General features: G+C 33.4%; 1 protein-coding gene and 1 long non-coding RNA gene across 3 annotated transcripts; both read left to right on the forward strand.

The window, feature by feature from the left end:
• Positions 1–1,410: 1,410 nt before the first annotated feature.
• LOC149889457 (uncharacterized) lies at positions 1,411–21,043 on the forward strand. Of its 2 annotated transcripts, none has more exons than XR_016451976.1 (2): positions 1,411–1,990; positions 20,719–21,043. It is a non-coding gene; the product is annotated as an uncharacterized LOC149889457 (long non-coding RNA). The 2 variants fall into 2 exon arrangements; XR_016451977.1 differs by lacking the exon at positions 1,411–1,990 and adding an exon at positions 20,364–20,572.
• LOC149889458 (uncharacterized) lies at positions 13,942–14,973 on the forward strand. Its single transcript, XM_090083946.1, has one exon. It carries the CDS (start codon positions 13,942–13,944, stop codon positions 14,971–14,973), a length of 1,032 nt encoding a protein of 343 aa, XP_089940072.1.
• Positions 21,044–22,611: the final 1,568 nt, after the last annotated feature.

Raw genomic sequence — 22,611 nt, forward strand, 5'->3', positions numbered from 1 at the left:
CAGCTAAGAAAAAATTCATAATTACTTAACAAAAACATTTAACTTACCACAACAATATATATAAAAAAGGAAAAGTCGGTAGCACTTATCATTCTTTGCTAACATTTATTCTGACTAAAAATAAAAACTAAATTGAACTGTAACTTTATATAAAAGCATCCTCGAAAAACAAAAGAGACGGTTCAAATTTCGAATCTCTCTTTAACACGAACGCAGGCTGATTTAAAAAAAGATTATTTCGATATTTCAACATCGTCCTCTTCAAAAACTCACCTGTTTCTCTTCACTTTGCACGTTTTAATGATTTCAAAGAGCAATATTTTTCGTCCTTGTAACTTTGTGTCACATGTTGACACATGGTCAGAAAAAGAGCGAACTGAATGGTCATAGAGCATATGACGACAAAAGTTCCGTGTCGAACAATCTAAAAATCTCAAAATGTACTAATAAATTTTTAAAAGTTCTACCTAATGTTGTCAGTCAGCCTAGAAAAAGTTGTCACTTGCTACACGGTTTCCCATCCTGAAAAACAAAACGGAGACAGAAAATGAAGCAAAATTCGTGAAACTGCGGCGACCGTCATATTAGTGCAACTATTATTGTAGTAATATTTATACAATAATATAAATTTACTAGATGTTTAACTTCACAAAAATTCCGTAAGAAAAAGTGAAGCAAGTTTTTAAAGTTTTTAATGCCGGAAGCCGTTTTATTTAAACTGACAATGCTTCATTTTTGTTTTGCTTTTAATTAAAATCGTGTCATTTTAGGCTGGCAAAAATTCCAGTTTTTTCAAAAGTATTAGAAAGAATAATGTATAACAGAGTGTACACATGCCTAATTACCAATAAACTCCTTTATGAAAATCAGTTCGGTTTTAAAAAAAACAACTCAACCGAACATGCTATTCTTCAATTAACACGTTGTTTTAACGAATCTTTTAAAAATCAAAAATTTACACTTGGTGTTTTCATTGACTTGTCAAAAGCTTTTGACACGGTCGATCATAATATTTTGCTTAAAAAACTTGAATGTTATGGCATAGTTGGTAAAACTCTAAGTTGGTTCAAAAGTTCTCTCCAACCGAAAGCAATTTGTTTTTAGCAAAGATTCCCAACCTCAAACATTAACGAACATAACATATGGTGTCCCACAAGGATCCATACTTGGACCAATTCTTTTCATTATATATATAAATGATCTTAACAAAGCATCCAATTTGAAAACTATAATTTTTGCAGACGACACAAACTTGTTTCAGTCACATGAAAATATAAACATACTTTTTAATAATATGAACAGAGAACTTAAAAAAATTTAATTTTGGTTCAAAAAAAATAGACTATCTTTAAATATTGAAAAAACAAAATGGATACTTTTCCATCCAAACTTTAAAAAACAAATACTGCCTGTAATTATACACGATCTTTTTATAGACAATGTCATCCTAAAAAGAGAAAAAGTGACAAAATTTTTAGGAGTTCTTATTGAAGAAAATCTGTCTTGGAAATCACACATCAATAATATTTCTAATAAAGTTGCAAAAAACATTGGAATTCTATACAAATCTAGAGGTATTTTAAACAAAAAGCAATTAACACAATTATATTACTCTTTTATTCATTGTCATATCAATTATGCAAATATTATATGGGGAAGTACACATAAAACTAAACTTAAATCTCTTTATCGGCATCAGAAACACGCAGCTCGCATAATAAATTTTAAAAATCGTTTTTCGAACTCTGAACCGCTTTTTAAAGAAATGGCCACCTTAAATGTTTATCAACTGAATGTATTTAATGTTTTGTGTTTTATGTACAAATGTAAAGAACTTATATCCCCCGATGTTTTTATAAACCTTTACAAAATTAAACCACAAAATAAATATAACCTACGTAATAATAGCATTTTAGAAAAACCTTTTTGCAAAAATAAACAAGCTCAATTTTGTATATCTTATCGTGGACCTTTTCTATGGAACGAAATAGTATGGCCTAATTTTGTTTTTTCATCTGAACTGATCTATTCCTTTTTCAAGCAATCTATTAAAAAAATAATTTTTTCAACGAAAAATATTCTTGCTTTTTTTTGATTTTTTTTTTAAAAAATACTTTCAGTTGCTATACTACACCTTGATTTGTCATGTTTTATTTTGAGTTTCACTTCTAAAGTATGTAGAGTGTTAAATTTATGATATATTTATGATATAACTTTATGATATATTATGATATATGATATATTTATGATATTTATGATATTAGTGATTATATATTCTCGTTATATATTTATTTTATATAGTATATAGATGTTTTTATTGAAGAAGAAAATAGATTTTTGTTAAGGGCTTCGTGATAAGGTCATTGCGATCTTCTTGAAGTCCTGCCCTTATAATATTATAAATCTTAATGTAAATAATATTATACGGCAAATAAATATACTAATAATAAATAATAATAATAAAACACAACCATACGGGACCCAAACGGGACTACTAGACAATGCCGATTCTGGCGCATTAACATTTTTTTTATATGCATTGACAGTGGCGCATTGACATTTTTTTATATGCATTGACATTTTTTCTATATGCATTGACATTTTTCAAGACGCAATATCGATTCTGACGCATTGCCAGTTTTCAAGACATAGTTAATGAATTCAAGATGTTATCTCATTGTTAATATCATGCCAGAACCTGCAAAGAAGTCTTTTTTCGTAATTTATTCCATAATGTTAAAGAGTTTATCATAGTCCATAAATGTAAAGCATGGTTTTCGTTTGTAGTGTCTGAAAGTATAATTAAAAGGTCGGGGTAAAATTCCATTCGAGTTTTGCAAACAGATGGGAGCAAATGTCGTCGTAAAATCTTTTCTTGTCAATGGTTTTTAAAACTGAAAAATCTTCCAGCCGACATGGATGACTTCTATTTTGGAGCAGTTGAAACAAAATGTACTGGGCGTTCATGAAACTTTTTCTTTTTAATTCTTTCGGTTTGTCTTTTCCGTACACCAGATCGTATAAGAAAGACAAATCCTTGAAATCTTTGATCAACTGTTCTTCGAGGTATTCTATATCGTCTCGCTTACCGACAAGCACGTAATAGATATAGTTGGCATTTTCATACTGATTCGTATAGTTGAGTTGTTTTAAAAAGATTAAAATGTGTTCTTTGGTAATGCGAGAATATTTAACATTTGTGTTTTCAGAATCGATTAATAAGTTTAACGTTGATGCAAAATTTACATTTGATATGCAAGACTATTTTTTGGGCAATTTTAATATCGGTCCACTGTCGTTGAGAAAGCGTTTCTTCTGCGATGGTAAAATAATTACGTTGAAGTTGGTTTTTTTCTTCGTCAAATTTAGCGCGATCTTCAAACGAAAGCTGCGTCTGCAAGATGTCTTGATATCGCTGGATGAGATGGTTTGTCTTGGCGATAAACGTTATTTTTTCAGTCTTGCGTTTATCCAATTCGTCTTTTGTCTCCATCAGGTGTTTAAGAGCTTCATCTGACAGTTCGTGTTTGTTTTCTAAAAGAAGAAATATGGATTTTAAGTGCGCTATATCGTCACTGTTATCCTTGTCAAACTTTTCCATAATTTTCGTGTTTAATAAGATAATACTCATTTTTTATAATTTATTCTATAGGAAAGAGTTTATCATAGCTCATAAATGTAAAGCAGGGTGTGAATACCGTCTTGTAAGATATACAGATGAAAAAAAATTTTTAATTTTGAGTTAAATAAATTTCTTATGTAATTAAAAAAATGGATGCAATATATAAAGCTGATCTTATTAATATGCTTAGTGGTGAAGAAGTGAAATGTTCTAATGATAAATCTAGTAGATATATTAAATTCGAAAAAAACGTTCGAAAGCTTCCAAAGTGTGTTAAAATATCGTTTATAGAAATGATTAAAATGATGCCATTCGAAGAAGTTTTAATAAGATTAAAATCTATTATTGATACATATAATCGTATTGATATGAAAAAAACAGCTACTAAAGGGTTAATGAATGCTTACTCCACAAAAAGAATTTATCGTCATTATAGTGAAAATATTGTTAATAATATGAAAGCAAATTTAGATACGAGTAAAGAATAATTTTATATATCAGTAATATATATAAAATTTACAAGATTAAATCTAAAAATGGTATGCTTGAGAAGGGTGAGTTAGGTCCGAGCAATAAGCCAGATCCAATAGATTGATATCCTTTTCCATTTTTAACAAAGAGTCCTTCACCAATAGTAGGTTTTACCCAAGGTCTTAAAAAGATTCCTGATCCTGCAGCAGTCATTTTCATTCCACTTCCATTCTTTTTCAAGTAAACGATTCCTCTTCCTGCAATTTTATCAACCATAGCGGAACCAGCAGAAGAGCCTACACCTGCTAACAATCCAGTGGCTAGAGCAGGAACAACCTTTGTAGCAAGAGTGCTACCTATCATACCTAGTAACGGTAAAAGAGCTCCGATAAATCCGCCTTCAATGGTTGAGTTGTATGATAATTGTTTTTTGCTCAATTTAAGAGTGACCCCTTTACCAGCTTCATACGCTTTTGTAATTTTGTTCAATTGCGCATTAGTGATAGCGAGAATATGTTCACCGTTCAAGTCTTGATGAGATAGTCTTATATTGACATCAGTCTTTTCTTGAATCGCTTTTTTTATTTTGTCAGATTGACTTTGTGAAATGTTTAATTTTACTTTTTGGTAACTCATTTTTTAAATAAAAGAAAAAAATTATCGTTGAACAGCGCTGCTCGTAAAAAGATCTTGAAGCACAGAGGTTATTCTTTCTCTAACGTGAAATCTGAGGATAATGTCTTCACCTCTAAAGTCGATCAAGTTACCGTTTTGATCTACAATTCTTGTTTCCATTCTTGAAATTCTACCAACTATGATAGGCAAGTATATCAAGTGGAAAGGTTTTTCGCTAATTTTGTAGCCTGGAGGAGTGTCAGGATGAAAAGAGTAAATGTCAGATGTTCTTTTTCCGTTATCATAAGAGGATCCGATAACATCGTTTGTGATTCTGATGATGGCTATATCGTCTATTCTCGAAAGTGATTCAGACTCGTAATAGTCAATATAACTTGTTACTTTATCTGAATTTGCTGGATCATCCTTTTTCTCTACATAAGTATATTCTTCTTTATTAAATCCGAGAACAGTGGCTAAACTGTTATTCACGTTGAAATCCACCCAATATTTTGTTGTAGATCCAGGTTTTCCAAATTTCAGAGTAGTTCTTAAAGTGGTTAGGTTTGCACCGATAACAACACCATCCGTTCTATATAAGTTTCCAACTTGTTTTTTCATTTCATTCTGAAGATAATCATTAATCTCGCTAATTTCATACGCTCCTTCTTCGATGAGAATGGTGTAGCTGTTTGAACCGGCGTTGGGACTGTATCTGAAAACATTATTTGTCGAATTGATGTTGGTATAGCTGTGAACAGTGTCAAAGCCAACAAGAGCCATTTCATACTTTTTATTAGGTTCGAATTCAATAGGGTTATCAAACTCAGTTTGGATAACGCTGTTTCTTACGGTTGGAGTTTCTTTTTTTGCTTTTGCAAGGAGATAAAATCCGCTCATCTTTTTATATAGAGTTGGGGAAATAAAAATTGTCAAATCCGCTTCGATATTTTCCACAGTCCTTTTTCGAGGATAAATCAATGACTGCAAATCCGTGAGGTTGAGACCAGCAATATTTACAAAACTTTTTAAACTCTTCTATTTTCATATCGCTTGAAACGTGGTCTTGGTAAATGTGGTTAATGTTTTTCGAGTCTTGAGGAAACAGGCAGATAAAATTGGCGTTTTCTCGGATGGTTTGTCTAGGCAGCATAAAATAATTTTGAGCGAGGTAAAAGTAGTCAACGTTAGAATGTCTTCCTCGGATATAGTATTTTTCACACTTGTTTTGTTTAGTTAATTGCAAATCGTCAAAGATCATTAAATTGTTTTTAGATGAATCAAGATCTTCAGGATTAGGTACATCGTCTGCAGTTTCAAAGAATTGGCATTCCATATCCTCTGTGTTATTCCATTTTTTTGAAATTTCATCAATGACACATTCAGGACTTACGTTTAATTGTTCAATTTTGCTTTGAATGTTAAACAAATCAAGAATAACCTCTTTCGGTAATTTCTTCTCGAACGAGTTTTTTAATATTTTATATTCTGGTTGAAAAAGGGATTTTCCAAAGACTTGCAAATGGTTATAGTCTAACCACCCAGGTCTTAAAAGTAAATTGAGTAGCAGCGTCGTTTTGCCACAACCTGATTTTCCAATAATGATTCCGCGTATACTTTTAGGCAAAAGTTTGTTGTTTTTTCTTTTGCTTTTATTTACATTCCATGACAAATCAATCACTTCCATTTTTTATTATGTTGAATATAAAAAATGTATTGCGTCAAATGTAAAAGAATAACAGAAACGAGCAACTTGCACCATGCTATAAGCAAAAGCAATAGAAATATGCTTAAAGGAACTTGCGTCATCTGCGGAACGACTAAATGCAAGTTTGTTTCTGCGAATGCGCTTAGCGGAGGAGACTTGGTGGAATCGATCAACAATTTTTCGAAAAAAATAAAGCTTCCATGGGCAAAGTTTCCAGGAGAAATGCACGTTCCAGGTATGAACTTTGCAGGACCTGGTACCAATTTAGACAAAAGGCTTACTTCCACGGACATGTATCAAGAGTGGAGTAAACCGGTGGATAGAGTGGACAATGCTGCATATCACCATGATTTAGCTTACAAGTATTTTAACGACAAGCAAAACAGAAATTTAGCAGATCAAATGATGCTTGAAGAAATGAACTCTATACAAAATCCTACTCAGAGAGAAATAAGCGAACGAAAAATCATCGAACCCATCATCAAAGCAAAAGCTAAATTCGGATTAGGTGTTAAAAAGAATTTACAAAAATCTAAAAGATCTAAAAAATAATACAGTGAAAAAAATTTTTTTTGATTTTGAGTTAAATAAAAATCTTGTATATAGAAAAGAAATGAATTTTATTACAATTGAAAATTTTGATGAGAGCAAATTATCAGTTGGAGAAATTTACACAGCAACCAAACCAGTCGTATATCAAAAAGTGCCTGTAAAATATTCTTATCCAACTGGAGATGGACCTCTTGTATTACGATCACCTATATTATTTTCGTATGGTGTATGTGAGAATAAAGAACCAGCAACACAAAAATTGACTGGTTATTCCATACCCTTCGTTTGCTTTGATGCTAAAAAAGGAAAGACAGAACAAGAAGAAAAGTTTATTAACACAATGGAAAAGATTACTCTGTTCATTAGAGGTGAAGTAGATAAATTGTCAGCCAAACTTAAAAAGGGAGGAAGAAAAAAGCAAATTAATTCAAACGAATTGAGTATTTTAAAATATAAACCTGAGCATCCTGAATCAGCACCAGTCTTTTATGCAAAGATGTTTACTAAAAATTCGAAGAATTTTCATGGATCTGAAGGATCTAAAAATGAGAAAGACGAAATACTCATTACTTCTGTATTTCATAGAAAGAAAACAGATCTTGATATAAAAAATGGAGTCAAAGGAGAACGTTGTAATAAAAATTTGGTCAAATGCTCTGGACATGATTTTATCAATCAAAGATGTTATGCTATTGGAGGATTTAGAATTGATGGGGTGTATATTGGTCCTTCGATTGTGTCTATTCAAGTTAAACTGGTTGAAGCCGTCATCGTAAAAAATGCAACTTTTTCTAATAGCATCATGATGTGTGAAGACTTGAATTTAGATGTGAAAGAAGATGAAATAGAAGAAAATGATGAAATGTAAATCACTTGTGAATCCATTAAAAATATACGATTTTTTAAAATTTTTCTGAATTTTAAAAAATGATCAACGTTGAAGGAATTGTACTACCGAACAAACCTCTGACCAACTTTCAATTAATAGATGCTGTGAAAAAGCTCAAAATTAAAAACTTTAGAGGTGTTTTTGTGAGGGATGAATTGCCAAAAAAGCCAAGAAAAAAAGAATGTGGAATTGTCAACACGGGAGATTCGAGCACAGATGGGTTTCATTGGGTGTGTTGGTTCAAAGACGGTGATAAAAAATTCAGCTTTGACTCTTACGCTCAGCCACCTCTCGTCGAGCTCGTTGACTATTTGAAAAGCCCTGTCTTTTACAACAGTGAAAGAGTTCAGTTTGGTAACACTTCTTATTGCGGTCACTTGTGTCTTTACGTCTTGAAAAAATTACAGGAAGGGGGTGACTTTCAAAGTGTTGTTAACACACTTTGGTGAAAAAAAAGTTGTGTCTATATAAAATGATTGACAAATTTGGAAGAACTGAATTGGGAAGGTATTTTTATGATCCTTTTTCAACAATAGCTATAACAGGTGATCTTTATGTAAGAACAGATGGAAACAGCACCATCACTGCAGATTTAGATTACAACTCTCATAAAATCATCAACTTGGGTGAACCTACCAACGCACACGATGCAGCTACCAAAAATTATGTGGACACGCATGTGACAGGTGGTACTGGTACTGTAGTAGGAATTGCAGATTTGGATTTAAATTTTCACAAGGCGATCAATTTGAACGAACCCACTAATTTGCATGACGCTGCTACAAAAAATTACGTCGACGTCAGCTCGAGTCTGTGTGTTAAAACTGACGGATCCAGCACGATCACTGGAATCATCGACATGAATTCACACAAAGTGATTAATGTGAGCGATCCTACCAATTTAAAAGACGCAGCGACAAAAGGGTATGTAGACACCAAAGTCTCTTACAATAATATTTCTTACGCAGACATCAACATGACTTCTCACAAATTGACTAATTTGTCTGAACCTACATCAGCCTCAGATTCAGCTACAAAAAATTACGTAGACACGCATGCGTCAGGTGGAATGACTGTAGGTGTAGCAGATTTGGATTTGAACTCTCACAAATTGATCAACGTGACTGATCCAACCAACGCGCAAGATGGATCGACAAAAAATTATGTTGACTTGTTGTTGCAAAAATCAAGTCTGACCAGTGTTGTTCCAGGATCCAGTTTTACCAGTTTAGGGTTTAAGTCTCAGACGGTAGCCGCGTTAACGACTTCTCCTGTGTTTGCGTTTTCTGGAAAATCTGGAGTGCTGAGAAGATTGTGGCTGGCTTTATACAGCACCTCTGGCACGAATATTCCAGGTCAAGTTTTCATTCGAATCTTTACAGATGGAGAAATCAATGTAGGGAATTATGCAGAAACAACAGAAGGAGTTGGAGTGGATCAAACAGGTCTCGCCACTGATTTGCTTTTTTCTCCTTTAGGAGGAGCTTTTTACGCCAACTCTTTGCAGGGATGCAACATGTTTAACACCACTTCCTTGGGAGGATATTTCACGTTGGACATGCCTTTCAGAAACGACGTCTCCATTCAACTCGTCAACAGAAATGCCACAACCATCACGTATTGGATTCAGCCGTTCATTTCCACACTTGCTTCCATTCCTGCAACCATCCCTCTTTACAAGCTGTACTGCAGAACGTTTCGATATTTGAATACCACTTACGGCAGCGAATACGTTTTGATGAACACCAACGGAAAAGGAAATGGCGTCTCGTTGAAATACATCAGGATGCACATCATCGGCGCTTCTGGAAACTGGTGGGAATCTAGAGTCCGAATGTACGATGGGAATTTACCTCCAGGTAACGGCACTGTTCTCACTCCTTGGACGCCGTACAACACCAACAATTACACGTATTTTCCAGGATATGACGGTGACAGCACATGCTTCTTTTCCTCTTCTGGATTGGAAGATTTTTACTTATCCTCATGGAACGGATCAAATGTGACTTCATTCAACAACAAATCGACGGGGCTGTTGTATCAATCCACTTCATCCATCGGTTCCACCACCACCATTTCTTTTTACAGAAATTTCGGAGAAGCAGATTCTATGCCTACTGTCGCAGCTGGTAGAAGACTCGTTGTCACGCTTAACTCTGGTGATGCGCAAGTCGGTCAATCTGGAAGCTTTTACCTTCTTCTCGGACAAGTGTATTACTACGCATAAAATTTCACAAGTGAAATTCCATGGATCTGAAGGATCTAAAAAATAATACAGATGAAAAAAAATTTTGAAAATGACTTAAATAAATTTCTTATTATATAAAAATGAATTACAGACAGCGTGCGATAATACAGCGAATGAATGCTATGGATGAAAACGTAACTTGTGAAGATCTGGATAGTCTTGAAAAAGATGTGTTAGAATTACAAAGATTAGGTGAATTAACTGATGATATACTTGAAATGTATGAAGATTTAAATGAGTATAGATATAGCTATTATAGAAATAATCGTTATGAAAGCGAAGATGATGAAAGCGAAGAAGAAAGCGAAGATGATGAAAGCGAAGAAGAAAGCGAAGATGATGAAAGCGTAGAATACATTAATGAAGAGGAGGAGAAAAGAAATAGATTAAAGATTGAAGCATTGTGTGAAGGTCTTCATAATGATAAATATAGAGTGTGTGCTTCTGCTGCTTAAACATTTTTTTTAATTCTTTTTGAAGAATTAAAATTTTGAATTTTGAGTTAAATAAATTTCTTACAATATAAAAAATAGCAATGAGTATTATAGATGATCTTATTTTATCGCAATATGGAAACTTTGAAGATTCAGACCATGAAGATATAGATCCTGAAGATATTGTTCCTAAATACAAAAGTCCTAAAAATAAAAACCCTAAAGATATAGATCCTGAAGATATAGACCCTGAAGATATAGATCCTGAAGATATAGATTACGATGAATCGAAGATGGACGAGCTAATAAATTTATTTAATAAACGACTAGAAAGAGACCAAGAACAACATCTAAGAATTGAAAGACCTACCTATGAAATAATAGTAACAGAACCCACTAAATATTGTAAAAAAATTAAAGTTAAAGTTATTATAAAAAAACCATATGTAGCTGAAGTTACATTAGAAAATAAATTCCTTTAAATAGAACAAAGTCATTTTATTCTTTACATGTGAGGAATAAAATGGTGTATTAAAAATCGTAGATTTCCATGGATCTAAAAAAATAATTTTTTTGCAATAATAAAAAATGGAAAATCATGTGCATAAAAAATTTTTTCATTACGATCGAAAGGCGTGTAATAAATCATATCTTTTTTTCGATAAGTATTTGAAGCATCCTCCCTCAAAAGTAGGAACGAGATATGAAATATTTGCTCAAAAAGACATTGAACTAATTCATCTAAGTCATCAGAAATTAACTTTTATGTTTGGAATAAAACTTAAAAGCGGATTAGCTTTAGTGAATTTGAGGGAAAGCCTAAAATCAAAATTGGAATATTTCAATCACAGCATGATACTATCAGAGTCGGTGGATAATGTGATCATGGAAATTTACAATAACAGCAAGTCAAATGTTATTATTAAAAAAGGGGAAAGTTTAGGCTTTGTCATTTTCATAAATGAGTGAAAAAAAATATTTTTTTTCGTTTAATAAAAATGGAATACAATTACGATGCTAAATCTAAACTTTATCCAGTTCTTCCAACAGCTCCTGCAGATGAAGGACATAGTTACCGTCTTCAGAAAATAAGCGAGATTCATAAAGAGATGGACAACGAGAGGAAAAAGAGAGTGCATATGAGCAAAAAGTACCATCGTGCTTTCAGAATCATTTCTTTTGTAGACACTACGTTGCAAGCAGGTGGTGTTGCACTTGGAGTTGTTGGAATTGGAACTTTGAGCACCATCGCTGCTGCCCCTGTTGCGATTGCATGTGAAGGTGTGGCTATTGGAATGGGGTTTTTATCCATTGTAGGAGGACAAGTTAACAAAAAACTAGCATTGAAAGCGGAGAAGCATGAAAAGATCAAAGTGTTGGCCGAGTCGAAATTGAACACCATCAACAGCCACATTTCAAAGGCTTTAGTAGACAACGTTGTGAGCGATTCAGAGTATGAATTGATTTTAGACGAGCTTCAAAAGTTTAAGAGTCTGATGAAAGAAATAAGAACTAAAACAAAAATCAACATTGACGAGATAGCTAAAGAGTCGTTGATCCAAAAAGGAAGAGAAGACGCGATAAAAGCGTTCAATAATATGTTTAAGAAATCGTAGATATCCATGGATCCAAAGGATCTAAGAAATCGTAGATTTCCATGGATTCGCAAGCGAATTTAAAAACACAGATAAGTCTGCGTTTAAGTTTTTTCTTGTGTTTTAAAAAATGTCCTTTTTTAAAATAACAGATCCTAACAAGAGGGATGAAATGGTGAGAGAATTTGTTGAAAGAAGAAAAAGAATCTATCAAGATAGTTTGAATGAAAATATTTATGATGCTAATCTTCAGACTGATTTGAGCAAGCTTTACAAGCCTCTGATTGAAAGCAATAAAAAGATGATCGATAACATCAAGCCTGAGCTCAAGACTGATCAAGACACACCTAGGAATGAATCTTTTTTAGAATCATCAAGAATGGAAGAGTCGTCTATTCTTCCTAAAAGCGGTGTGTTTTTGAGAAGTTTGATTGATATGGATATAAGAGCTAAATTTAAAAGTTTTAATAACAAGTCTGAATTGAGTAAAAACGATGGTCGATATAAGATTGGAAAAATGGGAGTGATGTTTGAAGGAAATGATATGATTGTCGGTGGCGAAAGGTATGAAGGAACAGAAGGTCTTTGTGAGTTGATGACCAATCCAAACATTTCAAAGAATTTCAACGTGACGGATGAAGATGTGGCTAATTACTCGAAAATATTGATAGATAGCGAAGCCGTAAAGCCAGATGCAAGAAAGAACAAGCCTAAAGCAGCAGAGGTTGAGAAATACAATCAATTCATCATACCTATTGAAAGCAGACTTAAAGAAAAAAAAGGTTATGGAGTGATTATACTTCCAAGCGATCCAAACGCTCTTGTGGAAAAGCTTGAATTGAGCATAGCTGCATGGCATGCTGGAAACACGGCTTCAAGAAACGAGGCTGTGAGCATATGCGATGAGCTGTTGAGACAGAATAGGATTAATAAAGACGAGTACAAGGCTATGATCGCGTATATCGATATGAAATAAAAAAAATCTTTGGAAATAAAAAATGATCGTTTATAGAAATAGATATGTTAAGAGGCATATTGTGGGCGGAAGTGGGATAATTGACACGCTTAAGAATTTCTTAAGAAGAGCAGCATCTTCAAGCGCTTCAAGAGCAGCATCTACTTTGGCTAATAAAATTGCAAAAACCGAACTGGGAAGAGAAGCAATCATGGCTACTAAATCTGCAGGAAAAGAGTTAGCTTCAACAGCCATTTCCACTGCTAGAGATGTGGCTATTGATAAAGGTAAAAAGACTATTGAGAAATTGTATGCCAAGACTGGAACTCCTAAAAAATCTCAGATTTTTCATGGATCTGAAGCTGCAAAGAATGATCTCAACCGTAAAAGCAAAGAAATTATTTCAAGCATCGTTAATAGAGCAGCAGCAGCAACAGCACCAGTTACAGATGAACATTCCATGTATGGAATGGGATTGTCGAAGAATAATGTGATAAGAATACAAGACCTGGTAAAACTTTCAAAAGCAAAGGATCTAAAAAAGGGAAATGGACTTTTGATGGCATGAGTTAAAATTTTTTTCTTTGATGCATAAAAATGGCAAATTCCGATGTTTTAAATTTTACAGAAGAGATTATTGTTGATGAAGAAATTGAGAGATTCGAGTTTCATGAATACGAACCAGTGAATAAGAATCTAAACGTGGATGGAGAAATAAGAATCAATATTGAGCAGCAAGATTTGTTCACGCTTCCATCTGAGGCTTACCTTTTGGTTGAAGGAAGGCTTTTAAAAGCGGATGGAACTTCCTACGCTGATGCAGACGTCGGTGCTCTTGTTAACAACGGTATCATGCACATGTTCAGTCAGATTTCTTATCAGTTGTCGAATCAAGAGGTGGAGACCATTTACGAACCTGGACAGGCTACCACCATGATTGGATACCTTAAATACCCAGTAGAGTTTAAATTGTCTGAAGGAATGAATCAGCTGTGGCAAAGAGACGTAACAGCTTTAGCAGATCTTGTCGGCAACACTGGATTTAAGCAAAGACAAGAGTACATCATTACAAAAAGTGAAGAAAAAGGAACGTTTTCGTTCTGCATTCCTTTAAAGCACATTTTTGGATTTTGCGATGATTACGATAAAGTGCTCTATGGATTTAAGCATACACTTGCTCTTGTGAGAAAGAGCGATAGTGATGCTATTTTTAGAACAGCCGCAACAGCTGCAGGAAAAGTGGATCTGACTAAATTGTCTTTGTTTATGCCTCATGTCACACCCTCTGTCGCGAGTAGTAACAATCTTTACAAAATCATTGAATCAAAAGTAGATGTTCCATTTTCGTTCAGGTCTAGACAATGTGATACCATAGCTGTTCCTGTATCCAACAACTTTAGTTGGAGGTTAAGCGCAAGATCTGCTAGTGAAAGACCTAGGTATGTCATTGTTGGATTCCAAACCAATAAATCTGGAAGTCAAGAATTAAATCCTTCAGTCTTTGATCACTGCGATTTGAAAAACATGTATGTCACCTTAAACAGTGAAAGGTATCCTGCTGTTGATTACAATTTAGACTTTAATAACAACAAATACTCAAGAGCTTACAGAGATGCATCTAAGTTTGACAATAGACTTTATGGAACAAACGATATTATAACTCAACCTAATATATCTGCCTTAAATTATAGATACATTTGCCCTCTTTTTGTTTTTGATGTAAGCAAGCAAGCCGAGAGGTTAAAAACTTCAGTGATAGATGTGCAAATAAAAGCTACATTCAATGCAAACGTTCCTGCAAACACTCAAGCCTTTGCTGTCATCATTTCCGATAAATTGCTTAGACTTAAATCGGATGGAAGCAGAATGAATATTGTTTATTGAAATGTTTTCAAAATAATATTTTTTAAATAAAAAATGAGATATACGAAAAAGGATTTTAAAAAATTACTGAAAGAAAATGGTGTTTCCAAAACATCAAACAATAAAATGTCGCTCATGATGCTTGCGATTGAAAACGACTTGATTGATAAAAGCATATTGATTAAAGACGTGAAGGAAGATCGACCTGTGGGTAGACCGAAAAAAAGTTAAGAATCTTTAAAAAGAAGAATAAAATGAAACAGTTTTTTCCGTTTTTTCTAGAATGCAGCGTCAAAGAGACTGACACAAATAAAAAAAGGCATCTTGAGCTTCTTGCTTTTGGAAAAACGGGTGTGTTTGACAAATCTGTTTACGTCACTGAAAACGGAAATTTTAATATTCCAAAAGAGTACAGTGATGAAGAGAGAGACGAGCTTTACCAACTAATGTGGAATGACGAGACGGAATATTCACGAATGGAAAAGAAAATCAAAGAGCATCTCAGTACTTGGAAAGGCTTGTCTAAAGAAGAAAAGCTAAGAATGATTGACAAGTATGTGCTTGGTTTGGATTGTGATTTCGAGGAGAAAAAAAAGATTTCTGGAAATCTAAAAAGCGCAATTTTAAATCATTCACTTGCTTCCAAAGACATTGTGTATGAAAACTTTAAAATACTTTGTATCCATGAAAATTCTTCAGATGTTAGAAATGAAAAAAAATCGAATTTGATTTAAAAAAATCTTTGTAAAATAAAAAAGATGATATATACAAGAAAGTTTTTGAAAAATTTGTTAAAAGAAAATGGTGTTTCCAAAACGTCTGACAATAAAATATCTCTCATGATGCTTGCGGTTGAAAACAACTTGATTAGTAAAGATGCATTTTTAGAAAACTCGAAAGAGGTGAGACCTGTGGGGAGACCTAGAAAATATGAGAAAAAAGAAAAGAAGCCTCTTGATCCTAAATATGCAAGACTTGGTTTAATTAGAAATAATCCTTTAAATGTAAAAATAACTAATGTTGATACTGGTGAGGTGGTAGAATACAAGTCTGCTTACGAGTCGCTGAAAAAGACGGGTCATGGATGGAATTACTTTGAAAGTAGAAATGGAAAAGTAGTAGATGGATACAAGTATGAGATTTCTGGAGTAAGAAGTTTTTAAATTCTTTATATTGAATTTAAAAATCGAAAAATGATATAAATAAAAAAAACTTATATTAATAAAATGGAAAACAAAACGGTGAAAGAATTAAAAGAAATTGCTAAAGGGCAAAAAATAAAAGGATACTCTAAAATGAGAAAGGGGGAGCTTATAACGGCTTTGCATCCTCCTAGAGTTGTCTCTGCTCCTGCTTTTTTTCGTAGACGAACGACTGAGGCAAGACCGTTGCCTGTTAATGCTACCGTGGTGAGGTTTGTTAAACCAGCTGTAAAAGTTTCAATAAAGCCGACAAAAGTAAGGATTGTTCCTTCCGCAGTGATAAAACCAGTCATCGCTCCAAAACCAGCGATCATCCCACCAAGACCTGTTGTAAAACCTCCTATTGCTCCGAAACCAATTCATTTGCAAAAACAGATTCTTGATGAGCCTGTTTCAGATTCATCACCTGTCATGACACCTAGACCAGTCATTCCACAGAGACCTGGTTTATTTTCAACTCTGACGAGAGTTACAAAAAGTGTGACGTCTTATGTTAAAACTAAGTTTAATGATATTAAAGAATGGGTAGAACCCTACGTTCCTGAAGTAGTCAAGAAGAAGGTAAGCGAATCAGCAGAACAAATCGATAAAAAAATAAAGTCTATCAAATCACTTGTATTAAGAACAGAGTATAAACAACCTGTACCAAAACCAATTAAAGTAAAGTTTAAAATGACTGAACATTCAGCGGAGAGTTCTGTGAGACAATTTTCTTATAGACCTTCTTCTCGATACCAAGACATTGCATCCTTTTTTAATTTGGTAAGAGAATCTGCCATTCAAACCATGGAAGGAGAAAGAAATACAAAGGTAAGAATTATTTTAATCTGTGAAATGAAATCTGTAAGCATGATGACTGGTGAAGAAGTAACTCGGGAAGCAAACTTTTCATCAAGATCAGAGATTATTCTAGCAACTACAGATGTAAGAGAGTTAATGGGTGAAATGGAAGGAAAAGTCTTGGAAAATAGTGTCAAATACAATGCTTTAGGATCTAATTGCACTATATCTAAGATTTTAAGAATGGACATTAACTTTACTGATTACGAGCCTATCAGCGGTTCTTCCTATATTGAGCTGCCTAAAGAGCTGAAAGATAAAAAGGCCATCATCAACATGGAAAACGAGGACAATCAATGCTTTAAATGGTCAGTCACTCGAGCGTTGAATTTAAAAAATAGAGACAACGAAAGAATTGATAAAGACTTGGTTCTAAAATCAGAAGAGCTGAATTGGGATGGAATGGAGTTTCCTGTCAAGCTTAATAAAATCAACAAGTTTGAAAAGAATAATCCTGACATCAGCGTGAACGTCTTTGGGTATGAAAATGAAAAACTTTACCCTTTGAAAATATCTAAATTTACAGATCGAAATAACTGTGTTGATTTGTTGTTTATTTCAAACGAAGACACTGACCATTATTGCGTGATTAAAAGTATGAGTCGGTTATTGTCAACACAAACATCAAATCATCAGCACAAAATGTATTATTGTAGAAATTGCTTGCAAGGCTATGACCAGGAAGAAAAGCTTCAACATCATCAACCTTATTGTTATGATAACACCTCAGTAAGAATCGAACTTCCTAAAGAAGGAACGATCGTTCAGTTTAAAAACTATAACAAGTCTATGAGGGTTCCATACGTCGTATATGCAGACTTTGAAAGTTTCATCAAACCAATCGAGGACAACACTGAATATAATAATAAAGAGTCATACACCAAACAATACCAAAAGCACGTTCCAAGCTCCTTCTGCTATTATATCAAATGCTTTGACGATAACCTTTACAAGGGAAAACCAGTCATGTACACAGCAGAAAGCGATGATGATGATGTAGCTCAAAAGTTCATAAATATGCTTGAAGCTGATCTTATAAAGATTCTTGACAAGATTGATATAGTAAAAAAGAAAGTCATGGCTGATGAGGATGAAAAGAATTTTGAGGTTGCAACTCTATGCCATATTTGCAATAAAGATCTTAACGGTGATAAAGTATTAGACCACTGTCATTTGACTGGAAAGTATCGAGGAGCTGCTCATAACAAATGCAACTTGAATTATAAACTTCCAAAATTCATACCCATCATTTTACATAATTTGTCTGGCTATGACAGTCATTTGTTCATCAAGAAATTAGGAGGGAAATTAAAATGTATACCCAACAACGATGAGAAATACATCAGCTTCTCTAAACAAATCAAAGTGAGAGAATTTACTAATAAGAAAGGTAAACTTTGTGAAGTATGGAAAGAATTGAGGTTCATCGACAGCATCAGATTCATGTCCCACAGTTTGGACGCTTTAGCTAAAAATCTAAACAACGACCAATGCAAAAACGTTGCTCAATATTACTCTGGAGAAAAGTTTGATTTATTAAGAAAAAAAGGTATTTACCCTTATGACTGGGTGGACTCGATTGAAAAGTTCTCCGAAACGCAATTACCTCCTATTGAAGCATTCCATTCAAAACTGAATGATGAGGGAATAAGCTGTGAAGACTATGCACATGCTCAAAACGTTTGGAATGTATTTGGATGTGAAACATTTAAAGATTACCAAGAACTGTACAACATGTCCGACGTGTTGATACTTGCCGATATCTTTGAAAATTTCAGAGACGTGTGTTGCAACTATTACAAGCTTGACCCTGCTTGGTATTACACCTCACCCGGTTTGGGTTGGGATGCTATGTTAAAACTAACTGGAATTCAGTTAGAGCTTCTGACTGATGCTGATATGCTTAATGTGATAGAAAAAGGGATACGTGGTGGAATTTGCATGATCAGCAAACGTCATGGAACTGCTAACAACAAATACATGAGTGATTATGATCCTTCAAAACCTTCGAAATTCCTTCAATATTTAGACGCCAATAATCTTTATGGATGGGCTATGAGCAAGCCTCTTCCTGTTAGAGGATTCAGATGGATGACTGATGATGAACTCGCTAATTGGAAATCCATGTCTTGTATTCTCGAAGTCGATTTAACCTATCCCAAAAGCCTTCACGATTTACACAACGACTATCCTTTAGCTCCTGAAAGACTAACCATTGGAAAAGTAGAAAAGCTTGTTCCCAATTTAAACAACAAGGAAAAATACGTCATTTATCATGAAAACCTAAAACTCTATGAACGACTTGGATTGATCGTTACCAAAATTCATCGAGGTATTACCTTTGAAGAAGAACCTTTCATGAAACAATACATTGACCTCAACACTGCATTAAGAGCAGAAGCTAAAAACGAGTTTGAAAAAGAATTTTTTAAGCTCATGAATAACTCTGTCTTTGGAAAAACCATGGAGAATATTCGAAAGCATGTTGATATTAAACTGGTTACCACAAGAAAAGAAGTCTTAAAATTAACAAGAAAGCCTAATTATGATAGAAATACAATTTTTGATGAAAACCTTACTGCAGTTCACATGAAAAGAACAAAACTCTTTTACAACAAACCTGTTTACTTGGGACTGTGTGTTCTAGACATAAGCAAAATTCTCATGTTTGAACATCATTACGACTATATCAAACCTAAATACGGAGATCGCGCGAAATTACTCATGACCGATACTGACTCACTCTTTTACGAAATCGAAACGGATGATTTTTTCAAAGACATTGCTGACGATGTTGAAGCTAAATTTGACACAAGCGAATTCGCGAAAGATCATCCTGCTGTTCAAAACTTTAGATTTATCATTGGGTTTAAAAATAAAAAAGTTATAGGCAAGTTCAAAGATGAGGCTGCTGGTAAACTAATTAAAGAGTTTGTTGGACTTCGACCCAAACTCTACTCTTACAAGATCGCTAAAGATGAACACAAAAAATGTAAAGGGGTTAAAAAGAAAGTTGTTGATAAACACATCACTCATCAAGACTATTACGACTGCTTAATGAATAAGACAAAAAAGCTTGCAACCATGAACGTTATCCGATCACATCAGCATAACATTTACACCGAAGAAATCAACAAAGTCGCACTCAGCGCTAACGATGATAAAAGACACATCTTACAAGACAGAATTCACACGCTAGCTCTCGGACACTACAAACGAAAACCATGCTTTACATTTATGGACTATGATAAACTCTTTAACATTATGGAATAAATTACGAAAAAAGACTTCTTTGCAGGTTCTGGCATGATATTAACAATGAGATAACATCTTGAATTCATTAACTATGTCTTGAAAACTGGCAATGCGTCAGAATCGATATTGCGTCTTGAAAAATGTCAATGCATATAGAAAAAATGTCAATGCATATAAAAAAATGTCAATGCGCCACTGTCAATGCATATAAAAAAATGTTAATGCGCCAGAATCGGCATTGTCTAGTAGTAACGGGAATTATCTGGGATATCAAACGGGAACCGTACGGGATTGGCCGCGGGATCTACACGGGAACCAAATGGGTAAAATAAAAAAAAAATAAAAATTTTTTGGCTGCTTTTTTCTTTTCCCCGTATTCATCCCAGACTTCTTCCAAATGTTTTTTAAATAGATCTAATTTATAGATTTTTTTTTTTTAATTTGATTATTTATAATTTATATTTTTTAGATTGACAAGAGTTCCGGTATATACCGAGAATTTAACCAAATACAGTACTGAAAAAAATTTTTAACCGATTTTTTGTCGTAGTTATTCCGGTGACAATTTTTTTTCCCGCTATTGTATCGGCATGATAACCGTACGGAAATAAAACGATACGCAGACCCTTAATAAAAACTACATTTTTTTTCCGTTACAAAATTTCACGTTAAACAACGAAGTGGCTGGTTTTTACAAGCATATATATTTCTGTGTTTAATTCGTAAAGGAAAATCATCACAACGTGTAACTACACGTTTTTTAATTTTTTTTATAAGAAACTAGTTTATAAGAAGCCCCGAAATCTTAAAAAACTATTTGTACTAAGTTACATTTCGATAAGAAACTTATTTTATTAAGAGTTCGATGAATATTTCCTAATTTATGCTCTGCTCAGAGACAAATCTGAGGATTGTATTACATGGAATGATGTTGATGAAATTCAAATAATTGTAGTTGAGAAACTGTAAAACATTTTATCTTACTTGTTAACGTGTTTTCAAATTGCATTTTTTTTTTTTTTCTCTTTTGATAATCTGAAACTTAAGAATCTCTTTAGAAACTTTTAGTACGAAAGAGTTGTAAAAAAGTACCCTTAAAATAAGAAGCTTCTTCTAGTGCTAGCCTATTTGCTTGGTTTCTTGTAATAAAAAAAAGCAACGTGTATTTTAATATTTTTTTTTATAATTTACAATTACTTGTATTATTTGTTTACTAGGATGAAGAAAATCTTTAATTATACTAACGTGAGGTGTCCGATTTTCCAAGGACCACCCACTGGTTTTATCAACGATTTCATATTCTGAACTAGTTGAATTTATTTAATATTCAAATAAACTTTGTAAAAAAAGTTAATTTTGTGAAAGAATTGACTTCAATCATTAAAAAAACAGAAGCTGTCTTTTTCCTTTTTTTAAATTAGTTTATTTTCTTAATTTTAGCTAAGTCTGGTTATTACTAATATCATCAGGTTTTCGATTCGTTTACGGATTCGACCTAATTAAACATTCAATTAGAGGTCATTTAATTCGATTCACGATCATTCAGGAGAAAATCACGTTGTTTGCGATTCGGCTTTTTTATACGATCAATTCGAATTCGGAAAATGTCGATATTTTTTTATATAAATTCGTTTATTTTCGGCACAGTCATACAACAACGCATAAATGCTTAAAAACTTGTTATTGCTGCTTGAATAGCTTTATAATTCCTGATTTTTATTTACACTTTGAAATTAATTTGTAAGGCTACTTTAAGAAACGTGACTTTTAGTTCAATACCTTTTATTACTATGCTCATCTAACGGGGAACTAAACCTGATAAATATGGGGCTCACCCACCTATAAAAAGTCAGACTCTTCTTTGTTGTCAGTGTATAAGAGTAACCACGTATCTGACATATAGATTGTCAAGGTTTGAGCGTACTGGTAAACCATAAGTTGAGCTTTGTTAATTACTTTAAGTTCTAAACAAGGGGGCTTGGGTTGAGTCAGTTTAAACCACTTTGTGTTAAATTTTTTCGTTATGTTTTGGCTTATAACTAATTTTAACCTAATTCTTAAATCCATGAGAAATTTTGATTAAAAAATTGATTTTATGTAACATAACCTAAACCCCCGTATTTCTCAACGTAAATAATAACTTACGACAAAAAACTCAACGTTTGTCAAATGTTTATATACATTTGATATTTTTACATATGCATTAATGTGTAGAAGGTGATCTTATTTTGAATTCGATAATAGAAGTTTTTAAACAAAAAGGCTGTAATGTTTGAGAGACCCACTTTTATTACAAGCCCGATTGGTTTGAGAGACCCACCTTTATCACAAGCCCGATTGGTTTTTTACAGCCATCTTCATT

Source organism: Hydra viridissima, unplaced genomic scaffold (genome assembly GCF_058129835.1).
Source record: "Hydra viridissima isolate aposymbiotic clone 2 unplaced genomic scaffold, HvirCarnegie_v1 scaffold_4, whole genome shotgun sequence".
NCBI classification, from domain to species: Eukaryota; Metazoa; Cnidaria; class Hydrozoa; order Anthoathecata; family Hydridae; genus Hydra; species Hydra viridissima.